This window comes from Anticarsia gemmatalis, chromosome 4, assembly GCF_050436995.1.
Source record: "Anticarsia gemmatalis isolate Benzon Research Colony breed Stoneville strain chromosome 4, ilAntGemm2 primary, whole genome shotgun sequence".
Lineage (NCBI taxonomy): Eukaryota > Metazoa > Arthropoda > Insecta > Lepidoptera > Erebidae > Anticarsia > Anticarsia gemmatalis.
This window is the reverse complement of record NC_134748.1, coordinates 8,487,074-8,504,047: the sequence shown is the minus strand read 5'-3', so window position 1 is coordinate 8,504,047 and position 16,974 is coordinate 8,487,074. Positions and strand designations below refer to the sequence as shown.

General features: G+C 36.5%; 1 protein-coding gene across 5 annotated transcripts in view; it reads right to left on the bottom strand.

Moving 5' to 3' along the window:
• Window positions 1–16,974, bottom strand: part of rut (adenylate cyclase rutabaga) — a 66,713-nt gene that overhangs the window by 32,801 nt on the left and 16,938 nt on the right. For all 5 annotated transcript variants that reach the window (XM_076113567.1, XM_076113568.1, XM_076113569.1 and 2 more), the window contains exons 2-5: window positions 12,469–12,745; window positions 11,826–12,158; window positions 4,322–4,471; window positions 507–625 (exon numbers count right to left, since the gene is read on the bottom strand). In XM_076113567.1, the coding sequence (XP_075969682.1) occupies window positions 507–625; window positions 4,322–4,471; window positions 11,826–12,158; window positions 12,469–12,684 (818 nt within the window). In that variant the 5' untranslated portion in view covers window positions 12,685–12,745. The remainder of the gene's footprint in view (window positions 1–506; window positions 626–4,321; window positions 4,472–11,825; window positions 12,159–12,468; window positions 12,746–16,974) is intronic.

Below are 16,974 nucleotides of genomic sequence, written 5' to 3'. Positions count from 1 at the left end.
GCATTTACTTCTGTTACACAGAACTAACGACGAAGGCAATCGATAAGGGAACGTCATTATTCTCAATCATTCTGGAGAACGCTTGACCTTTTTACTTCTGAAATATTGATTCTCTTGGTAATGGACGAAAGCGATGCTTTGGCAGTCTAGATTTGGAAAATGTTCAAATGGACCGTTGAAAGGCTTGATTAGCAGATAATATATTTGCATACTTGTTAATAACCCAACTTGATGATAGGGAACATGATTAAAATTCGTGTAATTCCATATAATTCTTATTGATTGACGTTGACATTTTAATTACACGTGTGTTGATATATGATCAGGCCTACAAGAGGCATTGAATCGGGGATAGTAGTTTCTGGATCAATTTGGAGGCTGTCCAAAGCCGTGTCTCATTCAAGATGAGATAGTGCCAGTAAATTGGCGAGCGAAAGCTAATTAGTTGTATGTAGTAGTGAATATGGTTCATTAGGGAGTACGCTGTCTATATAAGGTGAACTTACCTGACTTGTTCGTGCTTCTGGATATATATCTTGTGAAATTGCCCCTCGACCGGCGAGATAATGTCGTTCTTCATTTCCATAGCGACGTGTTGAGGCAGCACCGACAGCAACAATCGCTCCTACGCGAAAAACAAGCAAAATATGTAGATCATTTGGGAACGAAAAATAAATAATGGATGATATTAATATGCTGTTCATGGAAACATAATGGATAGACGTATCAAATTGTATTTTACAAGACAAGACGTTTGGCAGCAGGCCCGATAAAAATTAAGCTGAAAAATATTGTAAACGTACAAACATTTTGTTTATAGACAATGCAAATTATTTTATGAGTACGACGTTTTGAAACAATTCTGTAAATGTCTCTTCACGTTAAAAACAATAGAACCTCGTGGTTTCGGCAGCACAACAGCTGAAATACCAAAAGCGCCGTATTGTTTTCTTGTGGATTATAATTCAGCGAGTATTTATACGGAAACACTTCTACGAGACCTTACAAATTCTATTTTTAAGCATAGCAAATAAACAATCATTTTTCATACGGAAATTTATAGACCTGCGAAATTGGCAATTACGACAAAAACAAACTAATTTCCAGTTACCATGTTATTACGATATCAAATACAATTTAACGTGTAAAGTAAGTTTTTCCTCCATGTTCAAATAAGCAATTTGTTATAAGTGTTCGAACTATCAGCAGCGCAGTTTTATAGAGCCGTTGCTGATATCAAATTGAAATGCGGCGAGTATATCCATATAAGAGTGGCCCTCGGGCCAATTTGTTAAAGTCACCACAATATGGGCGACTAACAACTTTTTTATACGAAGTTAATCGACATGCATAAAACAATGTAGTAGACGGGATTAATGTATAATCCAGCCACCGTGATCTACATATTATCTAACAAATTGTTACGCGTTGTAGACATAAAGCCTCGTAACGGGACCTTCACACTCTTCACAGTTAACTGCCTTTGTGATGAACAAATAGTTATTCGCTTGATTTTCGCAAATTTTCCACTGCTATAGAATATGGTAATCTATTGTAATTTACGTAAAAACGGTCATTCAGACGTATTTAAATAAAGATTGTAGAGGCTGTCTGCGATTTAAAAATACACAAGATCTGTATTTTTTCCGTTTGTCTGAAATCTATGAACGGTTAACATAAACAAACTATCGAGTCGATACAAAACAAAGTTTGCGTCGTAGAGAGCTCCGAGTAACTGATACAAGTATTCTGTTTATTTCGTGAATGTAGGTAACTAAGAATTTTCCTCAAACAGTATTAGCCCTGAGTATGATAAATTATAAACAACTCTATTGCGAATTATCTGAAGGTGGACCATTCTAATTCTAGAATCATTCAAAGAAAATATACTTTGGATTCTTGGATAGTAATAATAACTGACAGGAGCAATTTATCACGGAGTTAGATGAAGTAGCGTACAAAAACTATGCATATGAAACAGACAAGATCAAATAAAAAAGTGTTAAGTTCACGATGTGTTCACTGAACATGTTATGCTCAATGGACACATTAAGGTTGAGAAGCGATACATTAACACTTTCACGACTTCACTACATGCCTATTGAATTGCAAATAAACAAGTATCAATTACTTTTAGTCCTACATATTAACCGTATAAATCTGATTAAAAATTATCGCCTTTGCTCTATTCAGAGGGGACCCTCACAATGTTTGACCGATATCATCTTACAAAAGAGAATCAAAGAATGTTTTGCTCGGTAAGTAAATGTACCCGAAAAGATTTTCTATTTACATGTTTGCTCCCATGTGGGAATTTGAATCAGGGTTAGAGGCAAGGTAACCTTATATAAAACACCAATATATAAAAAAACAAGCCTTACTTGTTTGCGACTTTACGTAATATTGGTTTATTGAACCTACTGTGAAAATTAATTACCACGACTAAAGTCTAATTCCACGGCGAATATTTTAGTATGGGTATTTTTTATTACGTGCACAGTCCAATGCGGTTGCTTCCATAAAATGATTATGCAGTTAGTTAGTTAGTTATGATTAGGCAGTTGCCCCATAGTCCGTAAGACATTATTGATGAATCATTGGCAAGTGCATAGTACGTTTTTATGAGTCTGTTAATCGGTATAAACGCTGTAATCGTGCATTCAGTAAAAAAAAGGGATCCAGTTTTAGCACAAGAGTTTTTATTAATAATAACCGCAATATAATTTGAAGGCTTCCGTAAAAGGTCCCCTGTGAAAGATTTTCGTAAAGTAACAAAATGGCCACAATTCCTGCGGTATAACCCACAGCTATTTATCACATTTTACCGACGAGCCGCGGAAAATTTTATACTCGTACAAAAATACACTTTTAGATATTGCTGTTACATTTTCGGATATTGGATTATTTATGAATTTTTATACATAAATCCTTTATATAAAAACACATAATTGGGTCAATTTAAATCTGCAGATACGCAAATATTACAAAAATAATAAATTGACGTCGCATCTATTTTGAACGATTTTGATCTTGCAACCTAATTTAATATTATTCAGCAGACTTGAAGTAATTCGAAATGCACTTCGTAATTTATCTTAATAAAATAACAAATATTTCCTCTTAGAACAGCTAATTACATTATATTGGAAAAAGCAAAAAAACTGAGTAAACAATCGTAGGTATTACAATATACTACAATAAAATAAGTTACATATTTCTTAGAAAGCGTGTTACGTATTGAAACATTATTTACTAAGAGTTTGTCCAAGTGTACGTCATTTACCGCATTATACTGCTCACGCACCCTGCGATCAGTAAAACCTACAAGTTATTACTATACCCGACCTCCAAGTTTATTAACTCTACGATGACACAAACCCACCTCTTTAGCTCACTATTAAATTGTTTCAGATAACTCCCGCTGAGGTCACGATGGAATAATAGAATAGGTAATATTAGGTGTTATGTAATTTTAAAAACTATTGTCACAATTTAAAATGTTTACAACTATCTTATCTACATCACGTAAGTGCTTTGCATTAGAATTTTAACGAAAATTCTGGCCGACAAACAGTTCTATCTTGTACAAAAATAAATTAACTATTCTTAATTGACCAATGAGTTGCAAGCGATTCGCGGTCGTCTCTCTGCACATAATCAAAACCAACTATCCTACTAATATTATAAATGCGAAAATTTGTGATAATGTATGGAGGTTTGTTAGTCTTTCACGCAAATACTACTGAACCGATTGCTATGAAATTTGGTATGTAGGTAGCTGAAGACCTAGAATAACACATAGGCTACACTTTTTATCCCGGAGTTCCCGAGGGCTCGGTATTTACACGGGAAGGGTTTCCATGCGGACGAAGTCGCGGGCGGCCTCTAGTATGAAATAAAAATCAAAGCTTTTGCGGGTATGATGAGTCTTTGTCATAGCCACAAAGCTAATGACGATATGATCCTTGTGAGACCAAATACTTGTTATAAACATTAGTCAAAGAATAAAACCAGTCACTTGTGCAATAACACGTAACAGTACGTAGAATTTTCACCGCTTCTTATTCTGTGAATCACTGACGATGAGACAGTTTTATGTTAAGCCGCTTGTAACATTATTTATTCATACAGTTTTCTAGACCTACTGAAAATGCCTACGAGTTTACATTTTATTTCGCTGTAAACAATTCTATGTAGGAGGTTGAATATGTAAAGAAGTCATTTTATGGAACGTTTTACCTAAGTATAACTTAAAAACATATATTGTTGGCGCTTTTACATTATTTATAAACTTATATTTTGAGTTTCCCAAGATATTTACCAGTTTTTCGTTCTCGTCTTCCATGTCAAGTCTAGCGGCGATGCAGTTTCTGGTGTCTAGGAAAGCTCGCCGCTGTGCCGTCTCCATCAGCGAGTGCATGAGAGCGCCGACCACGTTCACGCACACAAACACCACCACGTTGCCCACCATCTGTTAACAACCACGCTTATTAACACATATACTACCAACACGCTGCAACAAGAAATAAATCCGTTCACAAGTATACTCCTTCCTCGAAGATTTTCTTTTAGATAAATGGAACTGTTATTGTACAAATGAGAATTCTTGGTGAGTGCAAATATTTTCTTAACTTTCTCGCTAAGTGTTAGGAAACAGACAGTGAATCGTTCGGAGTTTAGAATCCGTTTATTTTTAAGAAATAGTGAAAAATACACCGTGCTTTTGTGGAAAACTGGCTACACTGGTTGCTGCACATAGCTATAATGGTCTGATTTTATAACACCCGGGTGTATTTTTAAGTAAGTAGTCTATATAAAACCCACGTCGTTACTGTGATGAACGAAGCTAGTGCTTTAAAAATAATGAGTCTGCCTCGATATGGAATGGAACGCATGAAGAACTTCAAAAGCATGAATATGATTTATGTTTGCTTTCATCATCTTACAACAAATGAAGTAGTAAGACAACATTATCGTGTGTAAAAAATAAACTTTTCCTTTATTGATTAACATCAGAACATTTATTACAACCACCATTTACCCTTTATAATCATTTAAAACAATGTTACAAAAATCAGCCTGGAAACGTATTACGTAAAATATTGCTCGATAAATGAAACTCCATCAATCAGTGTAACGTAAAAATTACCTGTCAAATTGAATAACAGACTTGCTGTATACATTTTGAGACGGCGAGTCCACCTACCAAGTTTCAGCAAAACCACGAAAATGGCGAAAGATGAATCTTAATTAGCCTCTTATTCCCACCTGCCTAATCAACATTTGAATGGAAATATTTCAAACTTTCATCTTAATCGAATTTCGGCCGTGACTGCGAAATTAGATTTGGAAACACAAAGCTAATTGATTAACAAATGGTACCCATAGTTTGATTTGAACAAAATTATTTTTTAAATTAATTCGCTCGACGTCATAAACTCGTTACTTTATTATAGCGATAACGGTGAATGTTGTAAAACTCAAGCGAAGTGCAAACACATTCAAAACAGGAATTCAATTAAACATGGTCTGAAAACACTCGCAGCTCAAAAAGAACGCGGAGAGGGTTGAGCTGGGAACAGTCCGCGTTTACATTACACACACATGTACACCGTCAAACAAAAATGCTATTAAAATGAGCACGAGCCACTTCGGGAAGCTCATTAATATAATTAAGTAGTTACGTGTTCCAGCGCCACTGGGAAAATCAAAAGAAAAAAGTAACTTGTAATATTCTGCGCTATTAACATTGAATCCTATTACCGGAGTCATAAAAATATGAAGTTGATGACGGAGCTATTAGGGCGCACCTGCACAGATTTATGTTCCGAGCCCAAACTCATTACTTCTGCTTCAGACTTTTATAGTAGACAGAATCGTAATTATGTAATCAATTAAAAGGCGCATTAGAAATATGCACATTTATAATGAATAAATAATGACCGATTTCGTACACTTAGGCGAAGGTAATTTGAAGTGTATTTGTGTAAAAGTTCAAGCCCTAGATGGTAAAGCTCGGCAAGTGGACTACCATAATAGGAAACAAGGCACCTATTATAACTTTATTGAACCAGTGATCTGTGTGGCCCAGGCACTGAGCGTTTAATTTATTTATAGCGTTTATGAGATAGGCAGTGAGCCGTGCACTATCCAGCCAGAGTTATGCAAATAGAACCTGTCACCGCCTGCGTCGCCTCACTCGCCTCACTCGCCCCCACAATTTGACTCATCTTCTAATCACTAAAATATTCAATGTCAACCATCTTTCATACGGCTAACCAATCAAAGAAAACAGAGCTATTTAGAAAGTTTTGAAATGAACCCGCTACGAAACAAACGCAAAATATTTTATTCAACGAAGATCCGAAAAGCTACAAAATATAAAAACCAAATCAAGATTAAAATTTGAATGTTCTTCTGACCTCAGCTTTGTTCGACTTTTATTTCAACAATTGCGTGATCCATTTATAATTTGGGCGTGAATAATTCTCCAAATTGCTCAAGACAACTAAACTTTATGAGATCATTACGTTAATGGTGCCATAGGGAAGTCATAGATGTTTTCAATTAAAGTTACTCGCCATACAGTTTTTGTTTCCATTTCCGTTAAACAATCCTTCTCCGTATATAAACACATAGTAATAGACAGAACATAATTAATCAAATATACTTTTGCACGATGTTTTTGAGGTTTAAGATTAATCTATTTTTGATGTAACATTTTTAATTGCGCATAACACTTTTATTATTGGGGAAACCTCCATATCTGTCTAAAAGTCCTTTAGTCAATTTAATAATAGCGTTTCGCAAGGCATAAGAATAGACAACCTTTGTTTTCTGTTTCTAAGAGCAAGAAATATTACGAAATATCGCCAGAGTCAAGGAACTTTTACAGATGATGTGAATTGTAATGTAGAAACAACTCCTCCCAATAACTGTATCTAATGTGAGCACGACTGTATATTTCACAACACTATGACAAGAAAGCTCACTTGTCAGACTGCATTACGTGAAATTGTAAATGGCCGCGATCAAGTCTCGAGACAAGACGTGTTTATTAGCATGCTCACATAGCATAGTGGCGCTTGCGAACACTTTCTGATGTACTTAAAGATAGCAAACAGGTGAAGGATTAATGTTGAAAGCATGATTTCTATTTGAAACAGGTCAATCATTGATTTCTTATCTACGCATTCAAAAGTCAATTTCTATTAGTAGTCATAATGATATATTGACAGGCAGGTAGATACAGGTGAATAACCGTTTATAGCTGTCAAACCTCAGAGGGGTTCAATTGGAAAATCATAAGTCACCCGAACTGACCGTAGTTCGCACGGTGTAAAATGGGCCGATCGAATTATTGGAATTTGCCTGTATTATCCGTCCCGTCAGCCATCCATTTCCGCTGCACGCAGGCGAAATATATTTTTTAGCATGTTGAAAACATTTGAATACAAAATCGTTCTGGATAACGTACGTCGGAAATGCGAACATTCGTTAGAAGCTTTTTCATGTATTAGTTTCATTCGATAGGATTGAATAGGTTTAGTTGGAAACGACATAAGCCTTCGGTGACATGGCACCGTGTGATAACGACCAACTGTATATAATTTTACACATGTGGTAGTATAATACAATAAAACATATTATGGAAATGCGCGATGTACTCGCTCCAGAGGAGACATGTTTCAGAAATGTGTTTTGGCTTCCCCTTGAGGTTGAGCGGTGACACGGGACTAACATCGCCGTGTCTCGCCTGTACCCGACGAATAAATAATTATCTTCTATAAAGATCCACAAACAGTTGTGTACTTTATGACGAGACTTTAGAAGTTAAAGTTTTTCATTTTATATATAGTCATTTACAGTTACCAAAATTATGCAAAAATTTATAGACATAGCAGAATATTCTGAATACATTAAAAGTTCAAATCATAAAAGAGACACATTTGAATATGTTAATTAATGATGGCTCAGTCTATGTAATATGATCCTGTTTGTTTATATGGTTACGAATCAATTAAAATATTTAAATGTGTCTCTGTGTGAACCATTTGCACGTATCGTGTTAGAACTCTCCTGCAGCGAAAATGTTCCGAAAATAATAAGTGTGCGAATTATATATAAAGAAACAATAAACGCAAAGGTCAGGCATGTTTAACATTTGTTACAATTCACGATATCAATCATGTTTATAACCGAGCGCGTTCACCTACAGCCGGCGTTTGTTCAGTACCATGTGAATAGCACATTTACACGTAATGCTACTACGAGTATTACGTTACTACATATTGATTCAATGACAAGCCGTATTAACATGCAAATGTTCTCTTTTATTCATAAATTCGTACTAACTCCAACAATATACATTCCTTGCTTAATAGCAAAGTTACTAAGTAGGTGTACTTGGTTGTAAGAGAATAACAAGTCCGAAACAAACGGATCGAAGAATCTTGCCATTTCACTATGTCTATAAAACTAAGGTCATTATGCCGTCTAGCCTTCCGTAGCTAATAAAAATGTTGGTAAAATTAGGCCAAGAATTGTCTTATGTCTTCCACATTTAGACTTATAATTGTTTCATACTAGAATGATGATAATCAGTGATTAATATCCTATCAATCAACTTAGGAAACTGGTCTAAAAGATCAATGAACGTATGTCTTCAGTCATATGTCGATCAATTTGATATAACAATAACAGGTATGTGTACGAAATCGCTCATGATACAGAATGACCGATTGATTTATACAAACCAGATGTTACATGCCGTGGTTAGATATCAGTATTGTACAGAAACCTAACAAATACCTATAATGTATACCGAACATTAATGCTATGTTGAACACTAAGATTATATTCGTAGTTGTAAGGATGCTTTTGAAATCTATATCCGATTCAGATAATGTGTGAATTGTTTTACCCCCGATTTCTGAGGTACATTTATCGATAGTATATCTATTCAATAGCGTTTAAACTCATATAAAAAACGCTATTGAATATATAAACTACCGCTAAAGATATTCAGAAACCGGGCATTAGACACCGAAAACACACAACGATCCACGTTATCTACGAAAATCAAAGAAATATGATAACGAATTTAAAATCCTTCTGTCTGCAATAAAATTGCAGCCTAAAAATAAAACGCCATATCATTTTGTTTCTGGGTCAGAATAGAATGATCCCTTCTCAAAGTGTCTGTTGTTATACGAGGTGAATAAAGGATAACCCATGGGGGGAACTCTGTATTATTTATCCGTAATCTGGTTTACGATTCGCTATAGTCACTTCTATGTATAATATGAATATATGGCCAAGTTGTTGCACAATATTTTTTGTGTATCAAAATAAACAGACTCTCGCACATAAGATAAATCTCATGTCCCGGATATAAATTACACCCAAAACTTGGAACAACTATGTGTAGATTGGACAAATATTTATTAAAAAAAGGACTGAAGCCACGATAATGTTGAAAAACAGTAGCAAAATACCCGGCGCCGTATGTGATATAAACTATTTCTCTCGTCAATTTTGTTTGCTAAAAAATGAATATTAATTAAAATCTATCCATACGATTTTATATTTACAAACACGTGGCACGTTTTACGCTTATTGGCACCGCCTCCCCGCTACTGCCCAATATGATGGACGTAGCCTTCCAACATTTTATTTTCATCAATATTTTATTCGCTCCGATAGGGTAACGTGAACTATTGATGCGAGTGCAATATGAGCTCTAATAAACAAATTAATTTGGAAATATTTTGATACGTACCATGTGGTCTGGAATTAATTAAATACTAATTGGATCAACCTGAATAAAAGGTTTGACTGCCTCTGTGGCGCAGTGGTTTAGGTCACCTCGCGCCAACACCACTGCGTCGAGAGGTCGTGGGTTCGATTCCCACACGGAGCAATTATTTGTGCGATCCACAAATAATTGTTTCGGGTCTGGTTGTGCCTTGTGTCCGTTGTTTGTATGTTTGTAAAAGTCCCCGCGACACAAGAGCAATTCTTAGTGCGGGAGTTGTCTTTTTAAAAATACAAAAAAAAAAAAAAACAAAAGGTAAAAAGAATAGTATTAATACGCTGATTTTTTTCAAATATTTCTATATCATCGTGTTGATTGTATGTGCACATGTATAGTATTGTATAGGTATAAAAACAATGAAGATATTGCCACTAAAACCATTATACTGCTATTACTCGTACCATTAACGTAAAAAACAGATTCCTATTCCCCAAACTATGCGAAAGAGCTCAAGACACGTTTTAACGACACATTTACAATAAACGTTCTAAATATAAAACGTATATTATGTAAAATACATTAAATCTTCACAAATAGATGAACAACAAAAACGTTTTGTTTTATTGCTTTTTTATGTACTACCATTTTCTAAATGCCGCTCGTTCTTGTGTTGGATCCGTTCCTACTAGCAACTTTACATAAAACTGTACCTAGTAATAATCTTGCACAATTATTTGCCGGGAATCTATATGGTTGTAAACTTCCATCAAATAGGCCTTTTGCATATTTTGTATAAGATAATGTATTCGTACGTTTGACTGGCGGATTGAGGGGCATACCGAGTTTGTTTAGACGGCAAGGATGACGTAAGCTTCTCACGCGAGTAAAGCAACCCTTATTATAGTGGAGTGAGGTATAATAATCGAGCCCCACGTTGGGCGCCAAGAGGGCAAGGCTACGACCTCCGTACTGTTCGGAACTACTCAGTGAAATCGTGCAGTTATTTAAACTAATATAAGGCATCGACTTTTCACAAAATTTTCCTCAGCGTCTATATTTAGAGGGAGAAGAGGTCTATTTCCTTTTAGACATGGCAACGCCGTCTTTACGGCAACGTGTAAACGATGAGTGACGCAACAAAAGGTTGTATACAAGTTGATGTCCCTTTGTTAGGAAATTTAACGAAATATGAAATTTACGGTGACAAATAAGTAAGCATTAATTACGTAATTCACGGCCCAACAAATTAACCCCTCTCTTAATCCGCTGTTCAAAGGACAAGAGTAATCATACATACAGGTAATCAATCATCCGCTTAATTCAGAAAGTCTCTTTCGACCGTGTAATATATAAAAATATATTTTTGGAGACCCAATATTTTTACGAAGGAAATGAATAATTTGCCCTGCTACACGTGGTTTTATTAAAAAAAATTGGCCTTCACATGAAAGTTTATGATGTCGCAAAGTAAAAAGAGTCGTTGACTAGATATATAATATATGTAAAAACTTACATACAGTGCGAGCAAAAAGATATGGCAAAGTTTTATTTATACCGCATAGAGTCACGTAAGAAAGTAGGCTAACTAAAAGATTAACAGCAGGTTATTAGCTCATTCTGCGAACATGATACCATTTCCTTCAATTAGCTCTTGCAATTCTCACAAGTACTCGAACTAGTTGCTAGTATAATTTCTGCGGGTTATTAAGTATAAAATTTATAAAAAGTTATTCCTACATTCATAACGGATACTTAGACAGGTGTTGTACAGTCACGCAACCACGTATTCCAAGGACAAGTTTGTGAAGCCGAACATGTTGCGAACTTCAATGAAATTGCTCTAGAGCTGGAGCTAACACAAATGTCTTGTTTTATTGCTAAGTCGTACGATGAGCAACAATCGATATGTAGGTTAGAGCTATCCGTGTTTTGCTTCATTCGGACTTTTATTGCAGAAAATTATTCGTGGTTATATTACAGCACTTAAGCTTCATAAACTGATTTTACGCTATAGTTTATGTGTATTCAATACATTGTAGAAATTTGTTTAACTGTTTTAGTAACTGACCTGTTGCCACACATGGTAAGGAAACCGGTGAGCGACGAGAGCAGATGCAATGGTATGCGTCGTCGGTAGGAGGACACCGAAGGCTGCTGCGACAGGCGCACCTACTGGGAGCAACGCATACGCTGCGAACACTGCCCACACGACGTGCGCTGCTCCTTCAGCCGCCGCGCCGGTGCTCCATGCTGGCAAGGTGGCGGCTAAGGCGATGCCTCCACCCGCCAGTGCCAGCCAACAAGCTCTCGGCAGCCGGCGCTCTGGCGCCACGCCACCCGCGCGCCCACACCACCACGCAAGTCCACTACATAACAGTGCGTGTGCGCTCAATACCCCAACCTGCATCAAACATAAATCACTGTTATCGGTCACGTCTCATTTATTTATAAATCAGTCAACAGAATCCAGAGCTGAAATCTCACACGGAACAATGCCAACTGCATGCTAAGTTACTTTTGGCATCGGCTAGTGTCACAGTAACCTCGTTTTCCTCATTCGTTAGCTTTGAATCACATATCACGTTTGATTTCTTTGTATTTTTCGGAAAAAGAAAATCGTTCCCTCTCGTCTTGCCGTGCACAAAGCTGCAAGTGATGTGTGATTATGTATATACCAAATCGAAAAAGTGTAGTAATTAAGTAGCAGTAACCTGTGGTGCTCTTCGCCAGCCGCGGGTGGCATCGACAGCAGCTAGTGCGGCGGCCAGCAGCGCCCAGAGCGCGAGCGCAGACCCCACAGAAGTGCGCTGTAGCTTGCAGGCGTAGCGAGCGTATAGCTCTTCAAGTTCGGCGGACTCAAAGCGGCGGCGCGCCAGCAGTCGCGAGAACGGCCCGCGCGCCGACATCGCCTTTACCGCGTGGTCCATGCCGCCCGCCACGGTCTCACCTCACCACCGCACACACACTCAATACCACCCGCCGCTTCATCTGTAACAATGTGCAACATATGATTAGATATTTCAAAGCATTACAACAACGTAAATGGATCCAAAAACTAAATTTTAGCTGCTCGAAATTAATTCTTCAAGTATTAATAAATTTAATCGGCGATAACGTCATATATGACATTTTACTCGCACAACAGAGTTTATAGCAAAACTCATTTGCAGACAACAGTGACTTCCCTAAATCAATTCGTTAAGCCTCTTAGCTAAACGAATCGATCAACTTTAATTACCGATATTGACGTTACGTAAACGATAGAAGGTCAAGTTTTGGAGATCTTTTAATAAATGTATTTAATTTTATAATATTTCCGTAAAAACTAGCATAAATTGACGTGAAATCTAGTCACGACATAATCCTATATATCTGTAATAATTATTTAATCCAACATGGAGTGTTTTAGTCTATTATATTATTTCCTATTATTTCTATACAATTGATGATCAATATTAACTATACGATTCTACTGATAAAAGTGTAATAATGTGATGTTAACAAAGACACTGCGCCCACGACAAACAATTTGATCTCAACATGGTATACTTTTACACATAGGTGCGGTTTGCACAATATTTTAGTATAACCAAACACAGACAACCGTTACTAAGAGAGAAAAGAATAATAAATTAGCTACACCTACACACTACTTAATAACCATATGACACGTAGGTGTAATAAATGGTTAACTTGATAAAAACACATTTCTAACTCTTAAATTAGTTAAAATAAAGATTATGGACACTCATAAATCTCAAACGTGAAGTAGCGTCAGAGAGGAAGTCAAAACTTAGATCAAAGCGTAACAGAAATTCTTCCCAAATATTTTGTCAGATTCCTCCGCGTTTAGACACTAATAAAAACTCAGTGATATTCGAACATCTACGTGGGCAGATATTTTATTATAAGCTTAGTATTACTAAATCCCACAAAGTAGTCAATATTATTGTTAGCGATGACAATATTGACTATACTAAAGGACACGTATTTCTTTAAATATTCAATGTAGCGTGCACGAGGTTGGAATAGACTTGAATTTGAATCAGAAATACTGGATTTATAACTGGTGGAACGGTACGCCGCGGGCCAGTGTTGCCAACTGTGAGCCGGGGCGGAACATCACACGAAGCTTTTAAAGTACGATCGAGTGGAGTTTGTGAGACACCCACCCAAAGTGATCTCGGCTTTTAAAACAAAGTGACGTATCGAGCAGCCTGCTCTTCACTTAAATAATCTTCAAACTTCATAATAAAATAACAACAATGTTACAGTTGTCGCATAAAAAGTAAAAAGAAATGCTTGTTATTTTAAAGGAAATCGAATTTTGAGGTTTTAAAAATAGATTTAATGTTGGCGATTGTCATAAGACATTGACAATTTATCTCCCCAGAACAATACACTTTTGGCATTTGCAGATGGACGGCATTCAAAACTTACTACTCGTACAAGAACTTTTGAATAATGTTGTAATCGACGTGGTAGGTACTGTTATACTTAATACTTGAATATAAAATATCAATCAGTAGATCTTGATGTTATGCTTCGATAGAGACAAGCTTGAACAGGATGTTTAAATACTAAATACGCATCTTGAATGAAGACTTACAACAGGCTGAGATGCATTCAGAGCAGGTTTACGATGTTACCTCATAGATACGACGATGATCATTTCCTTTGTTTGTATACAGAACAGTGTTTATTTTCTATTCCACCTTTAGTCCTATCCTATCATCATAAAATACATAACATGTTACTTACGCTAAAAAAACAATATCAATTTGGAGTATTGCCTCGAGGCGTCACTAGTCAATTATAATACCTCTTTGATCATTACCAGGTATCCATCCGCTTTGATTTATTTGGATTCACGCTGTTAATATTGATTGAATGACAAAGCGAGCGTCCTTGGATAACGTGATTAAGAGCCGGTTTACACTGAATATTTTAAGAGAGAAGATCGCCGTTTGAACTGGCAAGAGATGAATACTTAAGGACCAAAAAGTACACGAACTCTTGGCTCTACCTGGCGAGCAAAGGAAAAGTTGAAAACTAAGACGTGGCCTATGGCTCGCGGCTACGGCAGGGACACCACACTAACGTGGAACGTGTAGCGAATGCCAGCCACAACTTAAAAGCAAAACAACCTCATAATACAAACAGCATATTTAATACGGCGGAAAACGTGCTCAAATAGAATAGGATAAAAGGCACATATAAAATACAAAGGACGTTCGCATTCAGTTCAACTATTTTACAAAGTCCTTTGTAAACAATACAAAGTATTTACTTGCCCTCGTGCCCACCAAGTTTAAGATTAGAACAACTTTGGGAACGCTTTCTTAATAGATTATGTTTAAGCTCTATGTGCCACTTACATGCCTACTTTAGGTCCGTTAGGATTTCAAGCGCCACATCCCGTTCCCTTCCACTATTACTAAAGTTTTAGTAACGATTTTATTTTAAAGTTTGTTTCTAACTCCACAGAAGGCCAGACGTAATTTCTTTAATAAAAGTGAAGAATACGTTGATAGTTCTTGTGGAAGAATGTACCGAAAACCGTATAGTAAAACATAAAGTACATAAAAAAATATTCTACAAATTACTCTTCAATTTCTTTCAAAGGCGTCTATTACCCACAATGTACAGTAATACGATTTTTTCATCAAGCAGGCGTAGGTGTCATATTTATTACATTTAAGTACGTTACCTGCCGATTCGGTTAAGGATCATTACTACGACGTAATTTAATTGTTGTGGAAAAGAACGATGAGTAACGGATTAAATTAGCTACCGGCACGGGCGAGGCTAGACGCGACGTGGGGACAATCAAATTAGCATAATCGAGCCACGCGCCTGCATCCGATAGTTAATGAACCGCGATACCGATGTTGAAATTTTTATCGTATTGCTACGTGGATCCAGAGCAATGTCGGTACAAAAATAATGAACTAATATTGAACAGATCACGCATCTCTGACATTCATCTTCATCAATTCTTACATAACTGATCCAATTTTCTTCTGTACTACTCCAATTTATCTCAATGGAACCATTTTTCCCCTCTTCATTTCGCCCATCAACATCATACATTTCTACCCATTACCGTGCATGCTCGACAAAGGAAATAGGCCCAGTAAAAAATCAATGTCGTTACACAGGATAATGTCCTCTCATAAACGTATTGTTTGAGGAAAAATGCCCCCATAATCGTTTTTAAAGTATTCACGTCTAAAATTATCCAAACTTTTTAACCGTCAAGTATCTCATTTAGATCTCTCGCGTAACCCTCGAGACGATAATATACTTGAATCAGCCTTTTCATTGTAGATTTTTGGCACTCGATACGACCGTACTAACCCAGAAATGGACCAAAGAGTAAGTTAAATGTACCTACTAGGGAATGCAATCCCGACTCGAGATCGTCAACTCGAGATCCCTCGCGATCAGAAATATCAATCCCGCGGGATCCCGAGATTTTCGGGATCCCGTCTAGTTAGTAAAAATAATACAATTCGAACGGCTTGTTTAATGTAATATGTATGTGATAGTGTGGTGAATGCAATAAATTATTATTTGAAAGAAAATAAAAGCCTTTATTTTTCAATATTACTAACAACGTAACATAATTAACAGGTGTAATAACATGAACATAATCAAAAAAGTAGGTGTAGCTCCAGGAGATCAAAATAAAAAGTAATCACATGGCATTTTGAAAGTAGCCTCTTAAAATACAAAGTGTATCAATAGTACGAGCTTCTAAATCGGCATCTTAAGCCTATTGCAATGTAGCCAGCTGCTGAAAATGCCCTCTCCGACAATCCCGAACGGGATCTCGTCATATTATGCTTCGGGATTGATCCCGAAAAAATACACGGGATCTCGCGAGATCGGGATCCCGCGAGATCGGGATTGCATTCACTAGTACCTACGTTATGTTTAAATCTTATTATATTAAACTTGATAAGTAAAAATATATTTATAAATATACTTTCCGTTCCTTAATCAAGTCGTTAATCATGAAAACGAATATAAAAACTACGTAGTAAAGTAGTTTGTGACAGTAATCGCAATATCAAAGCTTGAAACTTCGAAAACTGCTACAGCAATAAAACTAGGAAGCTCAGTGCTAAGCCAGCACATTTACCAGAGGTAAATAATAAAACGAGCCGCCAGAAACGTCTGCAGCCAACCAAGAATCTCTGCAATTACTGTAA